General features: G+C 42.5%; 1 protein-coding gene across 7 annotated transcripts in view; it reads right to left on the bottom strand.

Annotated features, from left to right (window-relative positions):
- LOC115596353 (collagen alpha-1(XIX) chain) overlaps positions 1-20,443 on the bottom strand; it is a 119,519-nt gene that overhangs the window by 43,865 nt on the left and 55,211 nt on the right. For all 7 annotated transcript variants that reach the window (XM_030441378.1, XM_030441377.1, XM_030441379.1 and 4 more), the window contains 2 exons: positions 5,442-5,486; positions 3,819-3,854 (listed from right to left, as the gene is read on the bottom strand). In XM_030441378.1, the coding sequence (XP_030297238.1) occupies positions 3,819-3,854; positions 5,442-5,486 (81 nt within the window). The remainder of the gene's footprint in view (positions 1-3,818; positions 3,855-5,441; positions 5,487-20,443) is intronic.

Raw genomic sequence — 20,443 nt, 5'->3', positions numbered from 1 at the left:
TTTATGAATAGGCAATCAGAAACAAATGATTTTAATTATAGTCGAAAAAAGAAAGAGGCTATGAGACTGTGGTGTGCTATGTCCAGCAGGATAATGAAAAATTAAAGCCCCTGTTGCACTGCAGCACTTTTCCTCATTTCCAAGGTAAAATCCTTCCCCTGTCTGCCAATAGATGGCACTTTATGACTGCATGTGAGCTCTCCTTCGAGTATTTTTAATAGGATTTCTTCCTGTCAGTTATGTGTAGAATGCTCTAAGTAAACATAACTGAAAAGCAAATGTACTTGCACCTCGGTCAAGACACAGAGTGAATGAATAATCAGCAAAATCCGCGATAGCACGCTTAGATTTTTAAAAAAGATATGCAGGAGACCCATCATACTCCATGCTCCAACATTTCCCACATTCTTAACACCAGTTATTATTTAAGCAGTTCAGCAGAATTAAGTTGAATCATCAGCCGAGTGCATTTGGAGTAGGAGAAATGCATGCTTTTACACCTCCTGACATGCTCAATAAAATTCTTCAATTATATCTGGTTCTTTTCCGAACAGTAACACACACGAGAGAGAACAAAAAAAAAAAAAAAAGAAAAGAAAAAGGTTGTTCATCAAAGATTATTGTTGTTTGGTGCGACATGTATAGAGATTTGTGGGAAACGCTTCAGAGGCTCCGTGCTCAGATGTCATGGAGCATCTGTTTAGCAATCTGAGGAGGCAGGGGGACATCTGAGAAAGGTTGCTCTGTATTTGCACACTCCTTAAGCACCGCCTGGACTTTAACAGACAATAATTGCCATTCACTTGCGGCCCCTCCCCCGCTGCTCACGACAGCCGCCCTGATACCGTTCATTTAATAAGATATAGACACTGTTTCCCCGTCCAAATTATGAGCTGTTATAAAGTCAGCAGACTGCTACCATGTATGAACAGATGGATTGCCCTATTAATATTTTAGGCGGAGACGATGTACTGGTGACAAAATTGACTTTGAGCACTAATTGAATTCTGTGCGGCTTTATCAACCACATGGGATCTTGTGAGTTTACCAGTATAATCCTACCAATTATATCGCTGTTTTCATGTTATTAGTCAGAGCCTGTTATTATTATTAGCCTGTTTCTTAGCAAAGGCTGTACCTATACAGTATCCACATAAGACACTGGTTTCCCTCTGTTGAGGCAGTTTGCAGAGCTATGACTGTCATTCAGTGCACATTGTATTCTGCGATGGACTGGTGGTAAGATATTTCTGTCTTTATCACTGTTAGATCTCCATTGAAAATCCATCAAAGTCAATTTATTTGGCAGAGGGGTATGTAACAAGTTAATAAACCTTTCAAATGAGATTAACTGCAGCACGGCCAGTATTTATCCAGATTATCACTGTATTTACACAACGAGAAAGCCCAGCGTGTATAGGACGGGGAACTGGACCACCTGTGGAAGCTGGTGGGTGATGTTGACTTTCAGACACCTTGAGTCATCAAACTGCAATTAAGCCTGTCTGCGTCCCTCTCAAGTCTCTCCATCAATATCTGCAGCGTTCTGTCAGAGCCCATTTGAGACTGTCAGTGGGAGATACAGTTATGGAGATGTGATTCATGAGAACGCTGTCTTCCCGGCACATCATTCGCCGAGCACTCCCACTTTAAAACATTCACACTCTGCTGAGTGAGCGAGAGGGGGCTCAGCTCACACAGATGTTACTCAAGCTGCAGTTTAGTCTGGCTCGCGTCTGTTTTGTCCGAGCTAAAAAATGCACAAGGACGGCCCCTGAGAAGAAGTGGCGAATCCCCAATGCCGCTCAATTATTTCTGCTCAGGGAATCTGTTACTTCCCATTCCTCTCTGAGGTGTGACGGTTTAGCTCCTCACACGTATCATGTCGGATTGTGTAAATTCCTTTAAATGCACAGCCTTACTTGTTTCCCTTCAGCAGATTTGAATGTGAGGCGATTCTCTGAGACAAGCGAGTTTTCTTGTCATCCACAGTTAGCATGAATTTATAATGACAAGGCTAAGAGTGTATCCGTAATGTAAGGGCATGACTGATTCATGGCAAGGGCAAGGCTGGCATGCACATTTTATGTAAGCATTAGAGCTCGGAAACAATGTTTCTCAGCACCACATCTCTAGGTTACATGAGTATGAGTCAACAGTCTGAAAACAGATGCTTTAATCATATTCTAGACCTTTCATCTAATCTCAAATGGCAAGCTTTGGTCTCCTGCAGGTGATACTTTTTGTCATCCTTTATTCAGTTGAATGGTGTAAGAGCCTACAGGTTTTTCATTTTAATACACTTGTAAACTTTAACACACGCTGGTGCACAATAATTAAAATGTTACATGAATTTGGCTTTATGCGACCTTTGCAAAGGAAGCGGTAAATATGTTGAATCAACAGTCTCAGAGCTGTTTTCTTTTCTGCCACGTGAAGGTTTAAGTTTAATGGCCTCATTTTGCTTCGAGTGAGATAATAAAAACCTTAATGAAGCTAACCTCTGTTTGTCTTTTTATTCTTAAAAGTGCAATGTGTAAGATTTAGCCACCAGTTGAATTCACACTTCAAACACACAGGTTTGGGTCTGTTACATCACCAGAGTGTCAGCCAGCCGCTGCAACTTATATCTGCCATTAGCTTTCTAGATCAGTTAGCTGTGCAGCTATTGGTCCAGACTGGAAGTTCAGAGAGGTAATTGTGAGAAAAGAGAGGCCAGGGTTAGATGTTTAGCATGCTTACTTCAGCACAATATGTAGATGTCTTTGGCAGCAGTCCTCAACTACAATTGTCCAAGGGCTTGATTTTTTTTCAATAAATATGTTAAGGTGTGTCGTTCCTAATGAAATAATTTCCATCTCAACTGTTTTTGAGGTTGGTTCAACATACAGTGGGAAGGAAAACATCTGCTATGTATGTTTTTTCCTCCTTCCTAGCGACCGCAATTCCATTTGTTTTGAGGTATAATAGGTGCGTCCTCATACAGGCAACTTTCTTTTTCAAGGTTGGCCGGTTGACACTTCTCCTTCCTCTGGGCAGAGGGAGCAGGAGGAACTCTGCAGCCCGAGCTGACATCCAGGCAAATGATGTACCTATACATCAAGTGAACAGCTGCGGTCAGGAGGTTGTCCACTACACAATAGCTTTCACTCTCAGCGTGATCACAAAGTGGGCCACTGGAGGCTTGGTGGGTGGGGTTGGGTTTGTGAAGGCAGCAGGTAGCAGGGGAGACAGCGGGAGGGCTGGTAGAGGTTCATGTCTGAAAGTTTTTTGCACTGCATGTCTCATGTGCCTCTGGTGAGCTACAGCACCCCTGGGCTTCATGAAAATGATTGCGGATCCTTTTTGCAAAAGCACTGTACGTAATGGCCATCTGTCTGTTTGGAATGTGAGCCGTGAGTCACGCTGTGCCGCGCTGCAGGAGGCGCATAGTGGGAACAGCTATTTAACTTGCACAGCAGATAGGCTACAATTGACTGAAAGGTGCCATTTGCGGCGAGAGAGCTCTGCCCCTGACTACGAAACACAAAAATGTCAGTCAAGGACAGGAGGTCTGCTTACACATGTGTCTGGCGGCCTTCTCTGAGACAACTACTTACACGCATTACATCTTTATACAGACAACACAGCGCAGATGATTAAAGTCCTCGCCTATTTGGAGGACTGCTACAGTGAAAACTGCTCCGTCATCTTGACAAGTCACCCTTGCTGGAAGTGCAGGTAAGGGCCGGTTTATCAAACGCGGAGACAGCTCAAATCGACTTTAAATGCCACATGCCAGTACTTTGTTTTGTGATGAATAATGTTTTGAGTTATACCTTGACACCTGCTTCTTCAGAGGTTCCAGAGGGACCCTGCAATTACAAGCAATGAAATAGTCTTTTTACACAGAAGGAGGATAAAAAGGATTTCACGTCACATGGCGATTATATGAACACTGGTGAGCAGAATGTTATTTATTTTTCATTATCACTCTTTAACCATCCTAACCCCTATTTATAACGCTGAGTTTGCTTGAAAAAGATGTCCATTTAATACTTTTGGATGACATTTTCTAACCTTTGCACTTACGCTTGCTGTTATAAAGACGTGGCTTGCCCCCAGCAGTCTATAGATTATCTGTGAGCATGTCTTTGTTGCCTTTCAAAGACTCTCCTGTTGTCGCGCGATGGTAATTTGACTTTGAAAAATAAATGCTGCCCCCCTCAACTGTGAGCACTGTCCTGCTGCCAATGGACAAGAGAGAGTGATGCTCTGGTGTGTGTTTTGAATAGATGATTTTGCCCCTGAGATCTACCTCAGCAAAACAGGTGACTCATAAATGCCAATACCAGGGGATGGAGGCAAAGCTGGCACATGCTAAGGGTATCATCAGGACACTGCCATTTAGAAATGTCACACCTTCTACATCCTGTCTTTCTTGTGTCCTACAACTTTACGAGTTATTAAGGAGGCAGGGGATTCTTTGAGTCACGCGGGAGAGGTTTAACAGTGAGCAGCTCGATTATACTAGACATAATTGAACCTATTGAGCATAACGGTGACAGAGGCAGAGCAGAATCTTTCTGGATTTCTGGATGAAGTAAAATAAGACAAACCCTTCGTCCCGATCGAGAGCGTAATCAGGGCAATAGGGCATGAAAATAATTGGACACCCAAAGCATCGAAGCTACATGATGCCTAAACAGTCGTGTTTGTCCTGACATCAAAGCAGTTAAGAGTCTGACAAGCTGTCTCCTTTAACGCATCGCGGAGTTTGTGCCCTTTAGTGCGTGGGTCACTACACAAACGGCGTCTGGGATTGGTTTGGACGCCTGAGGAAAAGACCATAATTCAAGGAGTCAACTGGCCTTACAGGCAGACTTGGCCTACTCATCAATACAGAGCATTCTCAAGTGCTACCTTAATAAACCCCTCATGGTTTTGTGCTAATAATACAGCCTGCTGGCAGCAGTATGGGGCAATGGGAGCCGATTTTAAGGAGATCGATACAGCCTGGGTGATTGCTCTTCTTAAGCTATACTGCATGTCTGCTGCGACTGTGTGATTTCGTTTGCTTGTATTATCACGATAACTTTTCGCAATGTGTCCAATTTTTGCCAGGTTCTCGACTGAAAGAGACGTCGGAAATCTCAGGGAAATTCTTGGTGAAATGAAGTCAAATTGAAATTGATTTTGAATGGCAGAAAAGCTGGAAAATGAGGTGCTGCTATTTCGTACCGTCTGTACCTAGCTGTCAGTGTTAATCTTTTGGCTTCATTTGCAGACACTATTAAGTAATTATTCTTTACCTTGACACGGAAAAATGAAACTAAAAGTGTCTAGTTGTTTTTTTATAGCAGTATTGCAGATTTTTAAGGTGTTAATCGCTTTACTTCCAATCAGACGTCTGTACAAATGTGTGATAATGTCAGAATTACTGCTGTATATGTATCACTTACAGGTGGGCCTCTGGGTCCAGGCTCCCCAGCCTTTCCTCTCCGTCCCTAAGGAAGGCATAAAGAGAAGAAAAAAAAGAATAAGATGAGTGAGATGCAACAACAGGTGTAGCTGGGCATACATGCTGCCAGCAATTAAGGCTAGACAGCAACTCCTGTCGCAGTCTCTAATTTGCTTTTAATTAACAACAAGAAAACAGCTTAATTGCCGCACCCCGTGTGGCCCACTAGTCTTTGTTCCCTCCTCTGGTTTACTGCCTCCATTCCAGCTGTGTGAGTCCCTCGGTGCATTAATCAACCGGAGGAGCAGTAACAGCAGCAAACAGGCCGAGACAGCCAGCGCTGTCCAGAGCCGCAAAAAAACGAGGTCAGAACGAAGCGACTATTTTGATTTCTCTTTTTTGACATTTTGTGAATTGCAAAAGGCCCCAGTGCTTGAGATTCCGCGAGTCCTGAAAAGCTGACATCTTAATGAGATGTAATACAATCCGAACCAAACCAAAGTTGGTATAATTTACATCAAGAAGGGTTTATGTCCCCGCGAGAAAAGAGGATAAAGCTCTGCGGATATCCTCACAGCTATCCTATAAACTGGCAGAGCATCACTGGCTGTGTCTTATGAGGAGTGCCTGGAATTAGCTGGCTTTCACACACACACGCGACGGATATAAAAATCAGCTCAATTAGGAGATGGTAATACTCTTGCCGATATCAATTCACTGTACAGCCGCCGTAATCAACGGCATGAGGCGAGACAATGCGGATATCTGCATCACGGCTAAATATGATTACCTCTTTCTAATGGGAGTTTCATCATTTGACACAATTGCTAAACTGGAATATTTCTCTTCTACTGTATGTGTCAGTGAGGGTGACAAAAACACTTCTTCCCTCCACTGAGTTAGTGGTGGTGTAGATCTGTGGAAAGGGAAGGATCAGTGGCTGCCTAAAGAAAAGCAGAAAATCACAAAGCAACGCCCCCGATTCTTCCCTCTGACACTCCATGTACGCAGACTTTGATTAACTGGGTCGAATTTGACATGTGCGTTTGCCTGCAACAAAGACAAAGGGAGGAACTTCACTGAGAGCCGCTGCTTTTAATCACCAGTTTTCACATGCGCTCGTGCTTATGCGCCTTTCTCTGTTTGTAGTCCACAGATTACAGCAGTATGAAAACAGGGGAAGCCAAGGTGTAGTACAGTAAATATTAAGTTTAATAATGACACAGTAGAACGAGTGTGTGCCTACTCATGGGAGTTGCATGCCGCTGTTTGATGTACCAACGCTGCCCCGGCCAGCCTCTTTTCATCATCTGTGTTAATGTGGCTCTGAGGCTATACGTGCTTTATCAGGAGTGTGTGAAAGCGCTTAGTCGAGAAGAGGTGGAAGATGTCGAAATGCGTTGATGTCCTTTGCTTCAAATGACTGATGTTAAGGTACACGTGGGAATTACCTCTTTGAAATGAACTTGAGGTTGGTTACCTCTGTGGAAAGTGAAGAGCAGTCAGAGTAGCAGCCAAAGTATTCAATCTGTCTATTCAATGGGTGCTACATCAGGTGGAAAAAACACCAGTTTTATGTACAGTAAAGGATCTTTTTCCCAAAAACTGACAATGATGAGCCTGACACTGAATCATTCCTACGTCTGCAAAAAGAGCAGACTGTTTGTTTTGGCCTTGGCTCCTGACACTGTCCTTTCTCCCCTGAACTCCACGACAAAAGCAGATTACACAGATAAGTAATTTGGCTAATGAATATTTCATACACTATTATTCCAAGCAGGTCATGAATTATGCAGTTTTCAAAACTATTTCTCCACATTTGCCCTTAAATCTCTTTTAACAGCACAGCGCTTGCAAGTTTTATGCCCATGTATTTGCATATTATCATCAAAATAAACAGTGGTACTGTAGATCTCAGCTTTCAATAAACGGAGTCAGAACAACTAAATGTCAATCTGGGGTTAAGTCTGAATTATTATATATAGGCCTAAGGTTTAGTTGCACCATTACCTATAAGTTATGAAATGGTTCTCAACAAGGCTGTATGTTTGAACTTTTCTGCTGGTGACAGAACATTTTTTTCTGTAGTACATTGTGCTCACAGTTTATTAGGTGCACCTACCTGTTACCTGATGGCCCTGCAACTTATCTCACCTGTATTTTTTTGATGGTATGAAATGTCTGAAGTTGGCATGCTAACAGCTAGCCCTGACTTATTTCGGCCCAACATTATAAAAAACAGCACTAACATGGCTAACCAAACTAACAATATAATGGCAGCTACAGTTAATGGTTTCTCTGGTGATGTACTATCTCATGTTTGTTTTGAGTATTAGCTGAACAGGCAGCCAGTTCTTACATATTGCAACTTTAATGTACCCATTTAAATTACTTATTGACATTATTTGCTCTGAAATGTTATGTCTTCCTATTGTCGACTGTTAGTTTATTTTAAAAAATGAGCGACCATTGCCAGTGGTAACAACGGTAGTTAAATGCTGCATCTAAGATGAATTTATGTATTCACTATGTGATCGTGTTCACCAGATGAAAATGCAAGCTTAACAATCAGGCATGTTTCTTTTTTTGTTACGCTGGATATTGTTTTCAATAGAGATCAGATAAGGGGAAAAGTTACTAGTACTGTGCAAGATGCCACACATTGTTTCACATATAAAAAAATAAATAAAATATATATATGTTTATATGTAACATTCCAATTTTCCCCTCGGGAATCAACAAAATATTTCTGATTCTGATTCAGCAGCATTCAAAATATGATTCAGTTATTGAGATATATCGTGCTCCAATGTGATTGTGAGTGTTTTCTTACATTTAGACTACTCATCTAGTCTACATTTAACATATACGTTTACGCTCGTGCTAATGAACATTATGGTGACTTGACTTGTTATACATAGAGGTGTTTCTAGTATTTAGTCTACATAAATGGGGTGGACACACCTCTAAGTGTTAGCTGAGTAGCCAAACGTAGAATCTACACTGTAGATAACCTTTGTTAGAGGTAAGTTTTTCTTCTTTGATAACATATCCATTCAATATTTAAGAAAACCAACGGCTCAGACAGTCCTTTTTTCTATAATAAAGCATTCCATGGCAATCCATCCAACGACTACACCAGGTGACCTTGGGGTTAGACTGACACTTAGCACGCTGTCCCCAACAAATCTGTACACAGTGACAAGAAATAATTAGTCCAGAGCGCAGCTGTCATCACCGTTTGCACTCAGTTGACTCTCCAAACTGAAACACCTGCCAGTGACACAGTGAGATAACTGCCGCTGAAGGGACCTGCTGGACATATTAATCAAGATGCCTGCAGCTACCGTAGTGCCCATGAGCATGCTGATATTACAACAACTGTTATCACAAGTTTGTGAAGTGCTTTAGAGTATTAACACAGGGTTCAAAGTTTAATTCTGTGTTAATGCCATTTTCAATGATATGATGAGTTTGAAATGTCATGTTATGACCTCCAAGACTTTTGTAAAGTGTCACTAAAGGGATACTCTGACATTTTTAATAGATGCCATTAATTAATGTTTTTCTTCCTGTATTTTAAAACTGTTTGTTGGCTTGGTGTCATTGCAGGGAATAAATGCTTCTTTGTATTACCTGAAATCAAAAGCTTTACTGAAGTATATACATGATGTCACCCGAGAGCAGCGCTGACATATCTGATGCTCAAGTAATGATGATGAATATTTCTTTGATTAAAAATATAATTATCTAAACTGCTCATTTTCCCAGATTCCGAGCAAATTCCACACACTCTTGACTTTATCTGTCTTGTTGATTTACAGTGTTTCTGGTGAAGGAGGTAGACACAACACATGAAGAACGATAGGGAGAGTCAGAGGTGACATGCAATCCAAAGCAGTCTCTAGGCAACGAGGATGAACAGTAGACTGAAACTGCAGACTTCAACAGCAAATAAGATCATCAAAGAAAGAAAGAAAGAAAGAAAGAAAGAAAGAAAGATTGAAAGAAGGAAAGATTGAAAGAAACATAGAAAGACAAACAAGTGAGAGACAATCTAGAACATGAGAAAAGTGTTACAAAAGCCAAAAAAAAAAAAAAAAAAAAAAAGTTTCTCTGTGATGTAAGGAGAAGCCTGCAGTTGGATTTGGACCATTAGGTAAATGGATATTTTGCTCTGCTATATTCAAGTCTTTATTCTAAACTTAACACCACCTGAGTTTGCCAAAATGCCATAGTAAAATATGTCAACATGATGATAATTATAACTTGGACTGCGAGCCCAGCCAGCAGTGTCTATGAATCTTTTCTTTCATTAAGCCAACCTTAACTTTCTCATTTCCTTTTCAGTTTCCCATTAATCTCTCCCTTTGTGTATAATATCGCACTCCACTGTTACTCTCATCTCATCCCTCTCTGCTGTCTCCTGTTTTTCCTGTCATCTCGCCTTCCTTCTCCTGTCTCCTGTCACTCGCCCCGTTTCTCCCTCACCCAACTTCCAGCTCCTGTTGGATCACCCCTGCAATCTCTGTTGCTATGCAACGCTCAGTGTCCTATAAATTTGACAACATCCTAGTGCTTGATTATTATTTGAGCGCTGCAGTGTGAAGCCCTCCTTCAGGTCATTGCGGTAGATTAGAGGATGGGGGGGTGAGAGAAAAAGAGGAAGGCGAGGAAAGAAATGAGGGATGTGAGGGAGGGGAAGGAGGAAGAGAAAGATGAAAGGATCATGACAGTGAGAGTGGGAGTAAAATGATTAGCTTCTCAGGTAAATGAAAGATGGGGCGGCAAGACCAAACACATATTCAATAGTACTATTCATCTATTCTGTACCGCTCTAAAAACCTGCAAAATCATATAACCGAAATGTGAAAAGCACTCTGCATTAATTCAATAATGGGGCTACTGAAGCTAGAGTGAGTTGAGCTGGGGTAAGGAGGAGGCCTCAGCATACTGACAGCGCATTCTGAACTCCCAACTTAATCCACATGGATCGCAGCCACGACTGGTGTCAACTCCACTACGAGCTGCAAAGTGTAGAAGTGAAGCACAGAAATGGGGCCCGGCTCAGTCCTACAACACAAGCCCCAATCTGAGAGCAAAGTCAACAGTGACAGCGACACACAGCAGAGGCACTCGTTTATGATGACTCCATAATCCTTATCCCAAATGTCAACATCTTCCCTGAGACGTTTCCATGTCCAACCCCGGAACTGGGATAACACAGCGGTATAAAACGCAGAGGCCAGAACGCGATGCGTTTTTTGCAATGAAGTGGATATATCATCAAAAAGCCACATAATCCACCTGACAAATGTCCCTGTCATGAGGGGTCAGAAGATAAGCCAAAGGAGCCGTCTGAAATGAACACCACAGGACCGAACTCCGACCTGAGACACAGAACAGAGTGGCTATTTACCCTTTTATATGCAGAGATGCCTTCAGTAAGTGAATCAGTTTCAACTCATTTTAACATTTGAAGTTATGTCATATTTCAAACACAGTATTTCTTCTTTGATCTTATATCATTATACATACAGTCCACTAGAGCTTCCAGTCGTCACTATCTCTATTTCATATTTACATTCACTCTCAACTAAAATCATAAATCCATTTGCTTATCTTAAAATCGAAATTTAAACAATAATTTATTTACTGTATTTCAGCCACAATACGACCTAATAGAGAGGTTTTGGCCCTCGGGTTAAGGAGAGACCTTCTTATTTCCAGCACACGTTGTACATTAACGTATCAGCGACCAAATGCAGCCCTTTAATATTTTCTTAAAGGAGACATATTAAGCTCATTTTCAGGTTCATCATTTCATTTTGGGTTACCACTACAATAGGTTTATATACTGTGCTTTATATGTAGGCAACACATCGGTTTTCTCGTACTGTCCAGTGCTGCACCATTGACTTCCGCCTCTGTCTGAAACACTTTGTTTGAGCTCCTGTCTCTTTAAGCCGCTTCTCCTTAATGCCCAGTCTGCTCTGATTGGTCAGCTCACACATGCCTGACCCATCATCGCTAACAACAACAGAACAGCCTAGCTTAATCAATTCTTACACGCCGCAGTTGAAGGTGGAACTACTAACAAGGCGTTTCTGTGGGAGAGGGGAGCTTCATTATTCCAGATGAATAATGGCAATGACATCAAATTAAAATAAATAAGAAAAAACAGAAAGAATATTAACACAGGTAATATGAGTAATGACACAGAAATAACACGAACAGGGCAGCAACTAACGTTTATTTTCATTGTTGATTAATCTGTTGATTATTTTTCAAGTTTGACCGATTAGTTCTTTGTCCTATTAAATGTCAGAAAATCGTGAAAAATTTCGGATCCAGCCCAGGAAGATGTGCTCAGGTATCGTTTTGCACATACCTTAAACCTACTCAGTTTAGTTTCATAAAGGAGTGAAGAAACTAGAAAATATTCACAGTTAAGAAGCTGGAATCAGAGGATTTTGACTTTTTTTTTCTTCTTGTAAAATGAATGAAAACAATTAATCGGCCATCAAAGTTGTCGGCAATTAATTTTAATAGTTGAAGGTTGGTGCACTGGACTATTGAAATTCTCAGGGCGTAGAGCTAGTAGTCAAAGCTTGCATACAGATGCTCAACAAACCTTCACTGTTAACCGAATGTAGCCTGCTTACAACAAAGGCTCATCACAGGAAGTCTTTGGTGTGGCGCTTTTCTTTCCTCTGCCTGTCTCATGTGTGACACTAAAGTTTAATGTCCTGAAGGGGAAACTATCTGACATTACCAAGCCAAGTTGGTCTGCGACAACGTTACGTAGCTCATGGGAGAGATGACCTTTTCTTGACTGAAAAACTCACATGCCACTCCCACTCTTTCTGCCTGAGCTGAGTCCTGTCTCCCTCTGGGGACATGTACTCAGGCCACCTGAGCCTTTTGTCTAACTGCTATACTGCGTTTAACTGGAACTGACTGTGTAGCTTGTGAGCGGCAGCTGTATTTGCTTGGTAAACAAATGTGTGCAAAACCGTGAAGATGATGAACCCTCATAATATCAACCTTGTGTCATTTAACAACACACAGAGCAAAAGAGAAGGCGGTATGGAGTTTTTTCTGTTATTTCTGTCCGTGCGCAGCGTGTACTTTAGCTGCGCAGTGAGGGAACAAAGACAAGGAAAATCACACCAGTTGTGAAAGGATGATGTGGACCCTGAAAAACACACATGGACATCCAGAAGTGTGAACTCACAGACGCAGACAGATGCTGCATGCACACAAGTGAGCGAGGTCGCCACAGCACAGCCTGTCACAATATTTGTTCCCTTGTGAGAATGCTTGTCCGCTCCTGGCCTTTTGAAAGATGGAAAGAAGGACGTTGCAACCAGACGCATACGATCCCCCCCCCAGTCCTTCGGTCAAACCTGCTGTCCCCTGGGATCATTTATGGCATCCACATTCAAACAAGATGCAGACAGTTCGGCAAACTGCCACCACAAGCTAATTTATTCTGTAATTAATTCTGAAATGTCATCCTTTCCCCTTGCAAATATTTTCCAATTTCTCATTTAAAAATTTGCATAACGAGCATAAAGAACAGCATAAAGTTTGCACAAAGGATCCCACAAATATCAAGATTTTTGTAGCGACCTCTTGAACCCTCTTACCATGTTTGCAGCTGCTGCATGTATCTGATTATTAAGTGATGTGTCGGGAGTATAAGCTCGACAATATCGGTCTCTTAGAATAAAAGGTTGCTGTATCCGAAATATAGAGCAGAGAATTGAGGAGAAGTCAACAGCGTAGCTCTTCACTGTGGTTTTATGAGAAAAAATAACTATCCAATCGGCACATTCTCAGCTTCACCTACTTTAATAATATTTTCTCACATGTATACTACATCACCCCAGCTGCTTCTGGGCGTCAGCGTCAAAATACCAGCTGAGTATCGGCTGGGGAGGGGGACAAATATTCAGTGAACTCACATCAACTATGCTGCTCGATATGCTGCAGTTGACATATTTCTCACCAAACCTGTTTTCACTGTGTCAAATCAACCAGCAACGCGTCTGAGGGATATATCGATTATACTGCTCGCTTGAAATGTCACAAAACACAGACCGCAGCCTCACCTGCGTCTGATTAAGGATCCAATTAGAGACAGACAGTGCAAACACCCTACTTCTGACTGCCCTCGTCGGTTGCCATCTTAGGACACTGCACAAGCTTAGAAAATGCCTGGGCACTGGAGCTTGCTGAGATCCCTTGCACTTGGTAAAAGCCTCAATAAAATAGGATTTGTTCCAGTTGTTTACTGAGGGTTAAGAGGAGCGGCCGGGGCAGGAAGAGAACGGCAAAGCCGACAGCTGCCTGGCAGGGGCTCAAATGCAGCTTAGCATTTTTCACCATTCTGACTGGCACACAATGCTCTCTTTAACTCCCAGCCATCTAAATATTCAGGGACGTATAAAGAGATGGCTGACACTGCAGCCGACTTAAGACAGAGCTCAGCTGGCCAAGATTGCACCTATAGTCTCTTGGCTGAAGCTTTCCATGAAGGCTTTCCTCACAGAGACTCAATCATACATCCCATGTGACTAAACGGTGATTTGTGCATGTGCCACTAGATGGCAAACTAGCTTCATCACAGATTTTGCACATGGCGGGAGACAGAGCCAATGAGGCGACTGTAAGCTCTCTATGAGAGTGGATGGATGTCCTCAATGCATGAATGTATGATGTGTGTTGGGTAACATCCCTAATTAGGCAGTCTGGCAATTAGGCACAGAATACCGTATAGGAGATTTTTTTTTGTAGAGGGCTTACAACGAATGAGAGAAGAAGGTAATAGACGAGAGCAAGAAGCTGTGTGAGAGTTAGAGACAATCATTTTCATACCGCATTATGCCTCTTTTCAACCGCCACACAATACAAAAGGGACACAGGTGGCATTACAAGGGTACCCAGTCATAGAATGCGGCATATCATTGTGCGGAATAACCATTATAGAGCTATTTCCACCAACATTAAAATCCCACTACCACACAGTATGCAAACACTAGAGGCAAAGGCAAACATGGGAAACGCAGACAGCCGATGTCTATGGAAACTAAGCCAAGGAAGTCCCAAGGGAGCCTGAGAAGAGCTCTTTACAACAGCCACGTCTCTACCACATCTTCAGCGATGAGTTTTAAGAGCTCATTGACTTTAACAACTCCTAAGGAGAGGAAAGAGGGCTGATGATATTATCGGAATTTGCATTTTTATGTGGTGAAGACGATAAATCTATATTAAACCGTGAGCTCAATCCACACCTATCAGCCGAATATCTTTGCAGTGTTCCCATGCAAGCTGGGTGCCTGGTGCACTGGCTCCTCACAAGGCCGGCGCTGCCTCCTGAATGTTCCCATCTCCTAATGGATGCTGTTATTAGTCTTGGCTCTCAGAAATTTCACAGTCTCATCTGGACTTTTTGGCCGTATTATTCATCCGGAGCAGATTGCTCCCGTCCTATGTTTACAGATACAGAGTGTTTCATTAATGCATTATCCAACAAGTGAATGGGAGAGGCTGAAAATCTACTTTCAATAAAACCCTGGTTCATTTTACAAACCAAATATTTGAGTTCAGAGAGAATACACTGTGCAAAGATCCACAGGGCGCTCACTCCGGGTACTGTAGCCCTTGGCGAGTCTTACGCTTCATATCACTCACCACGCATAACAGATTACACTAAGGTCCCACACACTACCATCTGTATAATATCAGGCCACTGTCAATGGGCTGCACCCTGGCATGCCATTAAAGTGGACACAGATGAATGTATCTATATTGGTCGCGGGCAGGACGAGAGTGTGAAGAATCAGAATATAGATGGCAGGCTGTAGCAGTGTGCTGTAAATGATGCAGCCTCCCACTACCGCGCCTCTGTGTTCTGCAGCGTTCAGGGCTACGCCGCCCCCTCCCCGTCCAGCCTCCTTTCCCCCTGCACTCTGAGCTCTCTCTGTCCTCCTCCCTCCCCTTGGCCGAGGAAACGACACACATAGATAGAGCTTACTCGGGTGTGGGGGGGGGGGATGGAACGCTTCAATCCAAGCATCTTGGATCCAAAATGCCATTTTGAAGGTATTGACATTCTCAGAAACTCTATCCCGTCCTTAAAGGGACAGGTCGCCCCCAAAATCAAAAATACATACTCTTCTCTTATGTGTGTTATATATAGATGTTGTGCCAACCATACCACGCACAGAAGGGAGCGTCCTACTCAGGGATGAGAGGCGCTGGATGCAAACATTGATGGTGTCCTCGGCTGATTTATCTAGCTTAGTTATCCTCTCTTCCATGCGTAGATGCTAGCTTACTTTGTGGTGATGGTTTGGTATGAAAGAAAATAGTTCCTATATAAAACTGCGGTCTGTTGATTTTCTTGAATAACCTGAAAATGATTTCTGGAAATACTTTTCTTTTTTTCTTTCTTTTTCTTTGAGCACCAGGAGATGAGGGCCATCTAGTTAAATTACATTTGACAGAAGACAGACATTTACATCTGCTATCTCTAAACCTCTGCAACTCACACCAAAACAATCTAGACGGATAAAGCTACGTGCAAGGCGAAAAATATGTATTTTGGGTTTAGGGCTGGACTGTCCCTTTAACCTGACCCAAAATGCCCAGGAGAATGTCTTTGTACATTACTAGACTGTTTGGAGCCAGAGAAAATCCCATTGTCTGGATGACTGAAGCCAACGGTGTAGACCACGATACCTAGGACAGTCACCGGGGCCAGTCACCTCCTGTCCACTGACATAACTCAAGGAGTCGAGTGAATTCAGTTCAGCTGACCCTATCTGACACACGACACTCCATTAGTGCTGCTATGACCTGGCAGACACTGAAACAACATTTGAAAATGTCGGAGAGGTATTAGACACAGGCCAAGGGGATGCCGGGCCCTGATGAATTCTGACACTAGGGCGGCACGGACACGTCTACTACTCGCAGTGTCCCTGCTGCGCTGTACAGCATCGTCTCCTGAGAAAGTCGCGAGGTTGTAGATGTGCGAACGAGGGGCCGCGCCCTGGCCAACTATATCAAGCCTATCTAATGCTCAGAGGATGTGTTGACCTACATTACCCCTTGTTGAACATCAGCTTTCTACACGTACAAACACACTGACTTACCGACACGCACACACATCGACTATAAAAGCCAGTGAACAATGTGCAATCAAATTGGCCCTCTCAAAGTCTTGCCCCCTGTATTCGTCCCTGTAATTAATTGGCCAATTAATGTGTGTTTATTCTGGACACCCATGGATGTAGCCATACTGGGGGCTCTCTGGGAAAGACGAGAGTCAGACAGATAAATCAAAGCTCTGTGCATCTGTCCTTGCATGCGCCAAACGCTTCCCCCTGTAACCCTCCTGTTTCCCAACTGGGCCCAAATGTGAGACCTTTTCAGAGCCAATCAGGTCAAATCTTTGTTCCATCCCTCCTCCCAATGCACTTGACATTGACAAGATTAATTGCCTTGTGCACTGGGCAAAAGTGTTACCTCCTGGTGTAATACAGGTGTCAAAAGCGGGGCTCTCTGGATTCCCTCAATATGAATTTGGACAGAGAGCGAGAGAAAAGGTGGGAGGGAGGGAGGGAGGGAGGAGAATAACCTATCCTGTCCTGTTCGACAAAGGGTTAACAAATCCTCCCCCTGCTTGTAAAAATCGCACAGGGTGTAAATCTAGCCATAAAATCTCAGCTGTGAGCCCTGCTGACCTGTAAATTCTTCTCTCCGTGCTACTCTGCCATTGAGCTTAGCCGGGGTTGGGCCAGAACTGTAACTACATATCTGCATCACGCTACTGTATTTAAACGCTGCTTTAAAGACACAGACCATCGAAGATGACCACCAACTGTGTCTCAGTGGTTTAACATAGGTGCTACGCGTATGTGTACATGTACAGCAATATACGGTATGTTCAGATGAGTTACTGTGTTTCTTTCCAGTTTGTAAATACGCTTAAATTGATTTATGAAATGAATGAAAAGACGCCAAATGTTTGAAGGTGACACATCTCTGCCAAACAAGGTAGCCTTCATCAAATGAACAACCATGGTCTATCATTTCTACGTCTTCAATGTAAAATATATTAATATATATATCGGGTATATTAAACAGATCAGTAGCATATCAGATCAAAGTCCAATACAGCGATGTATCTTGTACACTGGCTCCTGTTAAAAAAGCTTTTTTGGGAGAAATTAATTCATCAATATAGCTGTGTGCTGAGCTGGACGACAAAAAGCTCTAATTAGATAGCTGCTGCAATTTTATGCATTTACTGTATCACCCAAATCAGCGGCAGCCTCCCGTGGAGAACTTCTGGCAGGAAGGCTGGTATTCTCACCAGGGACTCGTTACTTAATAATCTCGCCCTGCAGGTGCTCTGGTAGAGGTCAACAGTCTGTTACACTTGCATCGCTGTTCATGTCTGCCTCCACCTATGGAGCGGGGAGCCGCTGCCAAATGTTCCAGTCCCCGCAAAACCCAACCATAACTCCTTCCCCTATCACTGTCACTGGCTGCTTTGGTCTCTGCAGACACACAGACTGATCCAAATGATCCTGAGCCAAGCCCATCAGATATAATATGAATATTATATATACTGTGGTGGCTCAATTATCTCAAAACAACATTTGCTGGGCCCTGTAGAGGAGAGGCATCTAAATTCCAGTTACGGCATGCATTTGGCTTTCAGAAACGGCGTACTTTTTCCGACCAAATTGGGTTAAATGACAAAAGCTATTAACTGTGCGATGAGGATACATAGATTGAGTTTTAAAGTAGATGAATGTTATTGTATCTGAACCGACACTAATGTTTTGACCTGCCCTTGCATTATGCCTTCCAGTAAATTGTACCAGTTGGATATTGGTGCCTCACTAAAAGGATTCCTCGCCCTGTGTGGTCCACACACATGTACAGTACATTTTTGAAATGGTCAAGTCAAGCGCACACACATGTGTCTTGCTGAGAGAAAACAACATCCAGCGGCAACCCAATAGCCGAAGTGTTGGTACTGTGTGTTATAAACCATCGATCTGCTACAATGTTATGTTGCTTTACTTTCAGTTTCCCATTTTCTGGTGTGACAACACTGTGTTTATGGTCCAGTGTTGTTGTTGCACAAAAAACACTTGGTTATGGTTGGAAAAAGATCATGTTTTTGATCAAAATACCTTGTTTTGTTACCAAAAAACATGTGTGGAAAATGTCCAGGTTTTGACAGCTGCAGAATGTCCCAACGGACGCCAAAATTACCTGGTTTTGTCGGTTGAAACAGGAGGCGAATGGCCGTCTTGAACGGTGGTCTCACTCAGCTCAGTCAGCTCAAATACACGTAATTGGAACGTAATATGATGCATATTGTACAAATGTTTTTAGTACAAATTGAATGCATTCATGGTTTATTCTGGCAACTGGGCTGCCGATGGACGGACAACCTTTAAGTCAAGTGTTAGCTCGAGGGTGAAGAAGGGCAAATATGGAGGAAAATATTCCTGCTGCGCCGCTGGTCAGGACTTAAAGACAGCTGTCTCAGTCCTTCAGCACAGAGATGGAATGGAAAATGTAAACACCACTATCACTTCCAAAAGACAGCAATTACCTCTTTCTTCTCTGGAAATGTGGACCAGTCCAGGGAGACCAGTCCAAGAAAAGACAGATGATCTTTTCAACTGTTTTGACAGATAATATCTGTGCCACTTCTAAGTGCCTGGGCAGCTGTTGTAGACGTTAGTTCATTGTTTCAATTTTTTGACACAACTGAGGAACTCAGAGTGTGTGTGCACTGCAATTTCTGACATGCAATTGATCTGGGACTATCACATGATCTGAAGTGATGACAGCTGACGAACGTGATGTGACCGCAGTGAACATTCTGAGATGCAAACTTGTAGCTTTTTACAAATAACAACCTCTCCTGTTTAATCGATCCTGTCTTCTACTTAACATCCAACGAGTGAACACGATGTTTACACCTAAGCTGTCTCTGGTTTCATTCAGGATCCGGGCAGAAGGATTTCATGCCTAAGCAGTCTCATGACTTTACTCATATGCACTTCAAAATAAAAAGTAAACTGATGTATGGCTCCATGCTGCTGCAGGATGCAAATATATTAAAAGCCACTTTGAGAGGAAACTCGCTTGCATCTACCAACACATCCCTGTGAAGAAAACTAATTTCATTACAATCTAATAACTGTAGTTCAACAACAAAAGTTTTCAAAATAGATTTATGAACATAACGACTTGGAAATAAATAATTAACAATTTCCTGGACACTGCAATTAGTAACCATGGTGGGTCTGCTGTATAAATGCTGAGGGGGAGCTGATTCAGCAGAGGAGGAATAACCTATTAGTGAAATCAAAGTCCTGCCATATGTCAGAGCTGTACTCTATAATGTTTTTTTTTTCTCAACAATAATTATCTGGGCGCACAGGATAGCATTTAGTGAGAAAACAATTAAAAGTCTCTCTTTTAATGTCTTTTCCCTCCACGAGGTCATCTTAAGCAACGGTCTCTGGGCTTTTACGCCTTTATCATGACTTTTGTCCTCTCTTATCTCCTTGACATATGAGGCAGGCATCTCATGTGGCACGGTGTCATCCACCCACATCCCCAGCTGAGGTATGTGAACGAATATCTCTATGAGTCATTTTATAAGTGAAAGATACTGGAGACAATGAGAAGGCAGTCAATGGAGAATGTCACCTTCTGCCTGATTGTAAATTCTGCGTAGCATCAAAGATTACAGAGTTGAGCTACCGTTCAGCTACCAATCTATATAATTTGCCAACCATGCCAACTACTTCACACTCCGAGCAAACTAACTAACTAAATAAATAACCAACTAACCAGATTTAAATAAATAAATGAATAAATCAGTAAGAGGATCTACACTGCATAATTCATTTGAAAAGAACACATCCGTAGACAGAGCAGTTGCAATGTTGTGCT

Source organism: Sparus aurata, chromosome 15, assembly GCF_900880675.1.
Source record: "Sparus aurata chromosome 15, fSpaAur1.1, whole genome shotgun sequence".
NCBI classification, from domain to species: domain Eukaryota; kingdom Metazoa; phylum Chordata; class Actinopteri; order Spariformes; family Sparidae; genus Sparus; species Sparus aurata.
The sequence above is the reverse complement of the archived record's forward strand: the minus strand, read 5'-3'. Positions and strand labels throughout refer to the sequence as shown.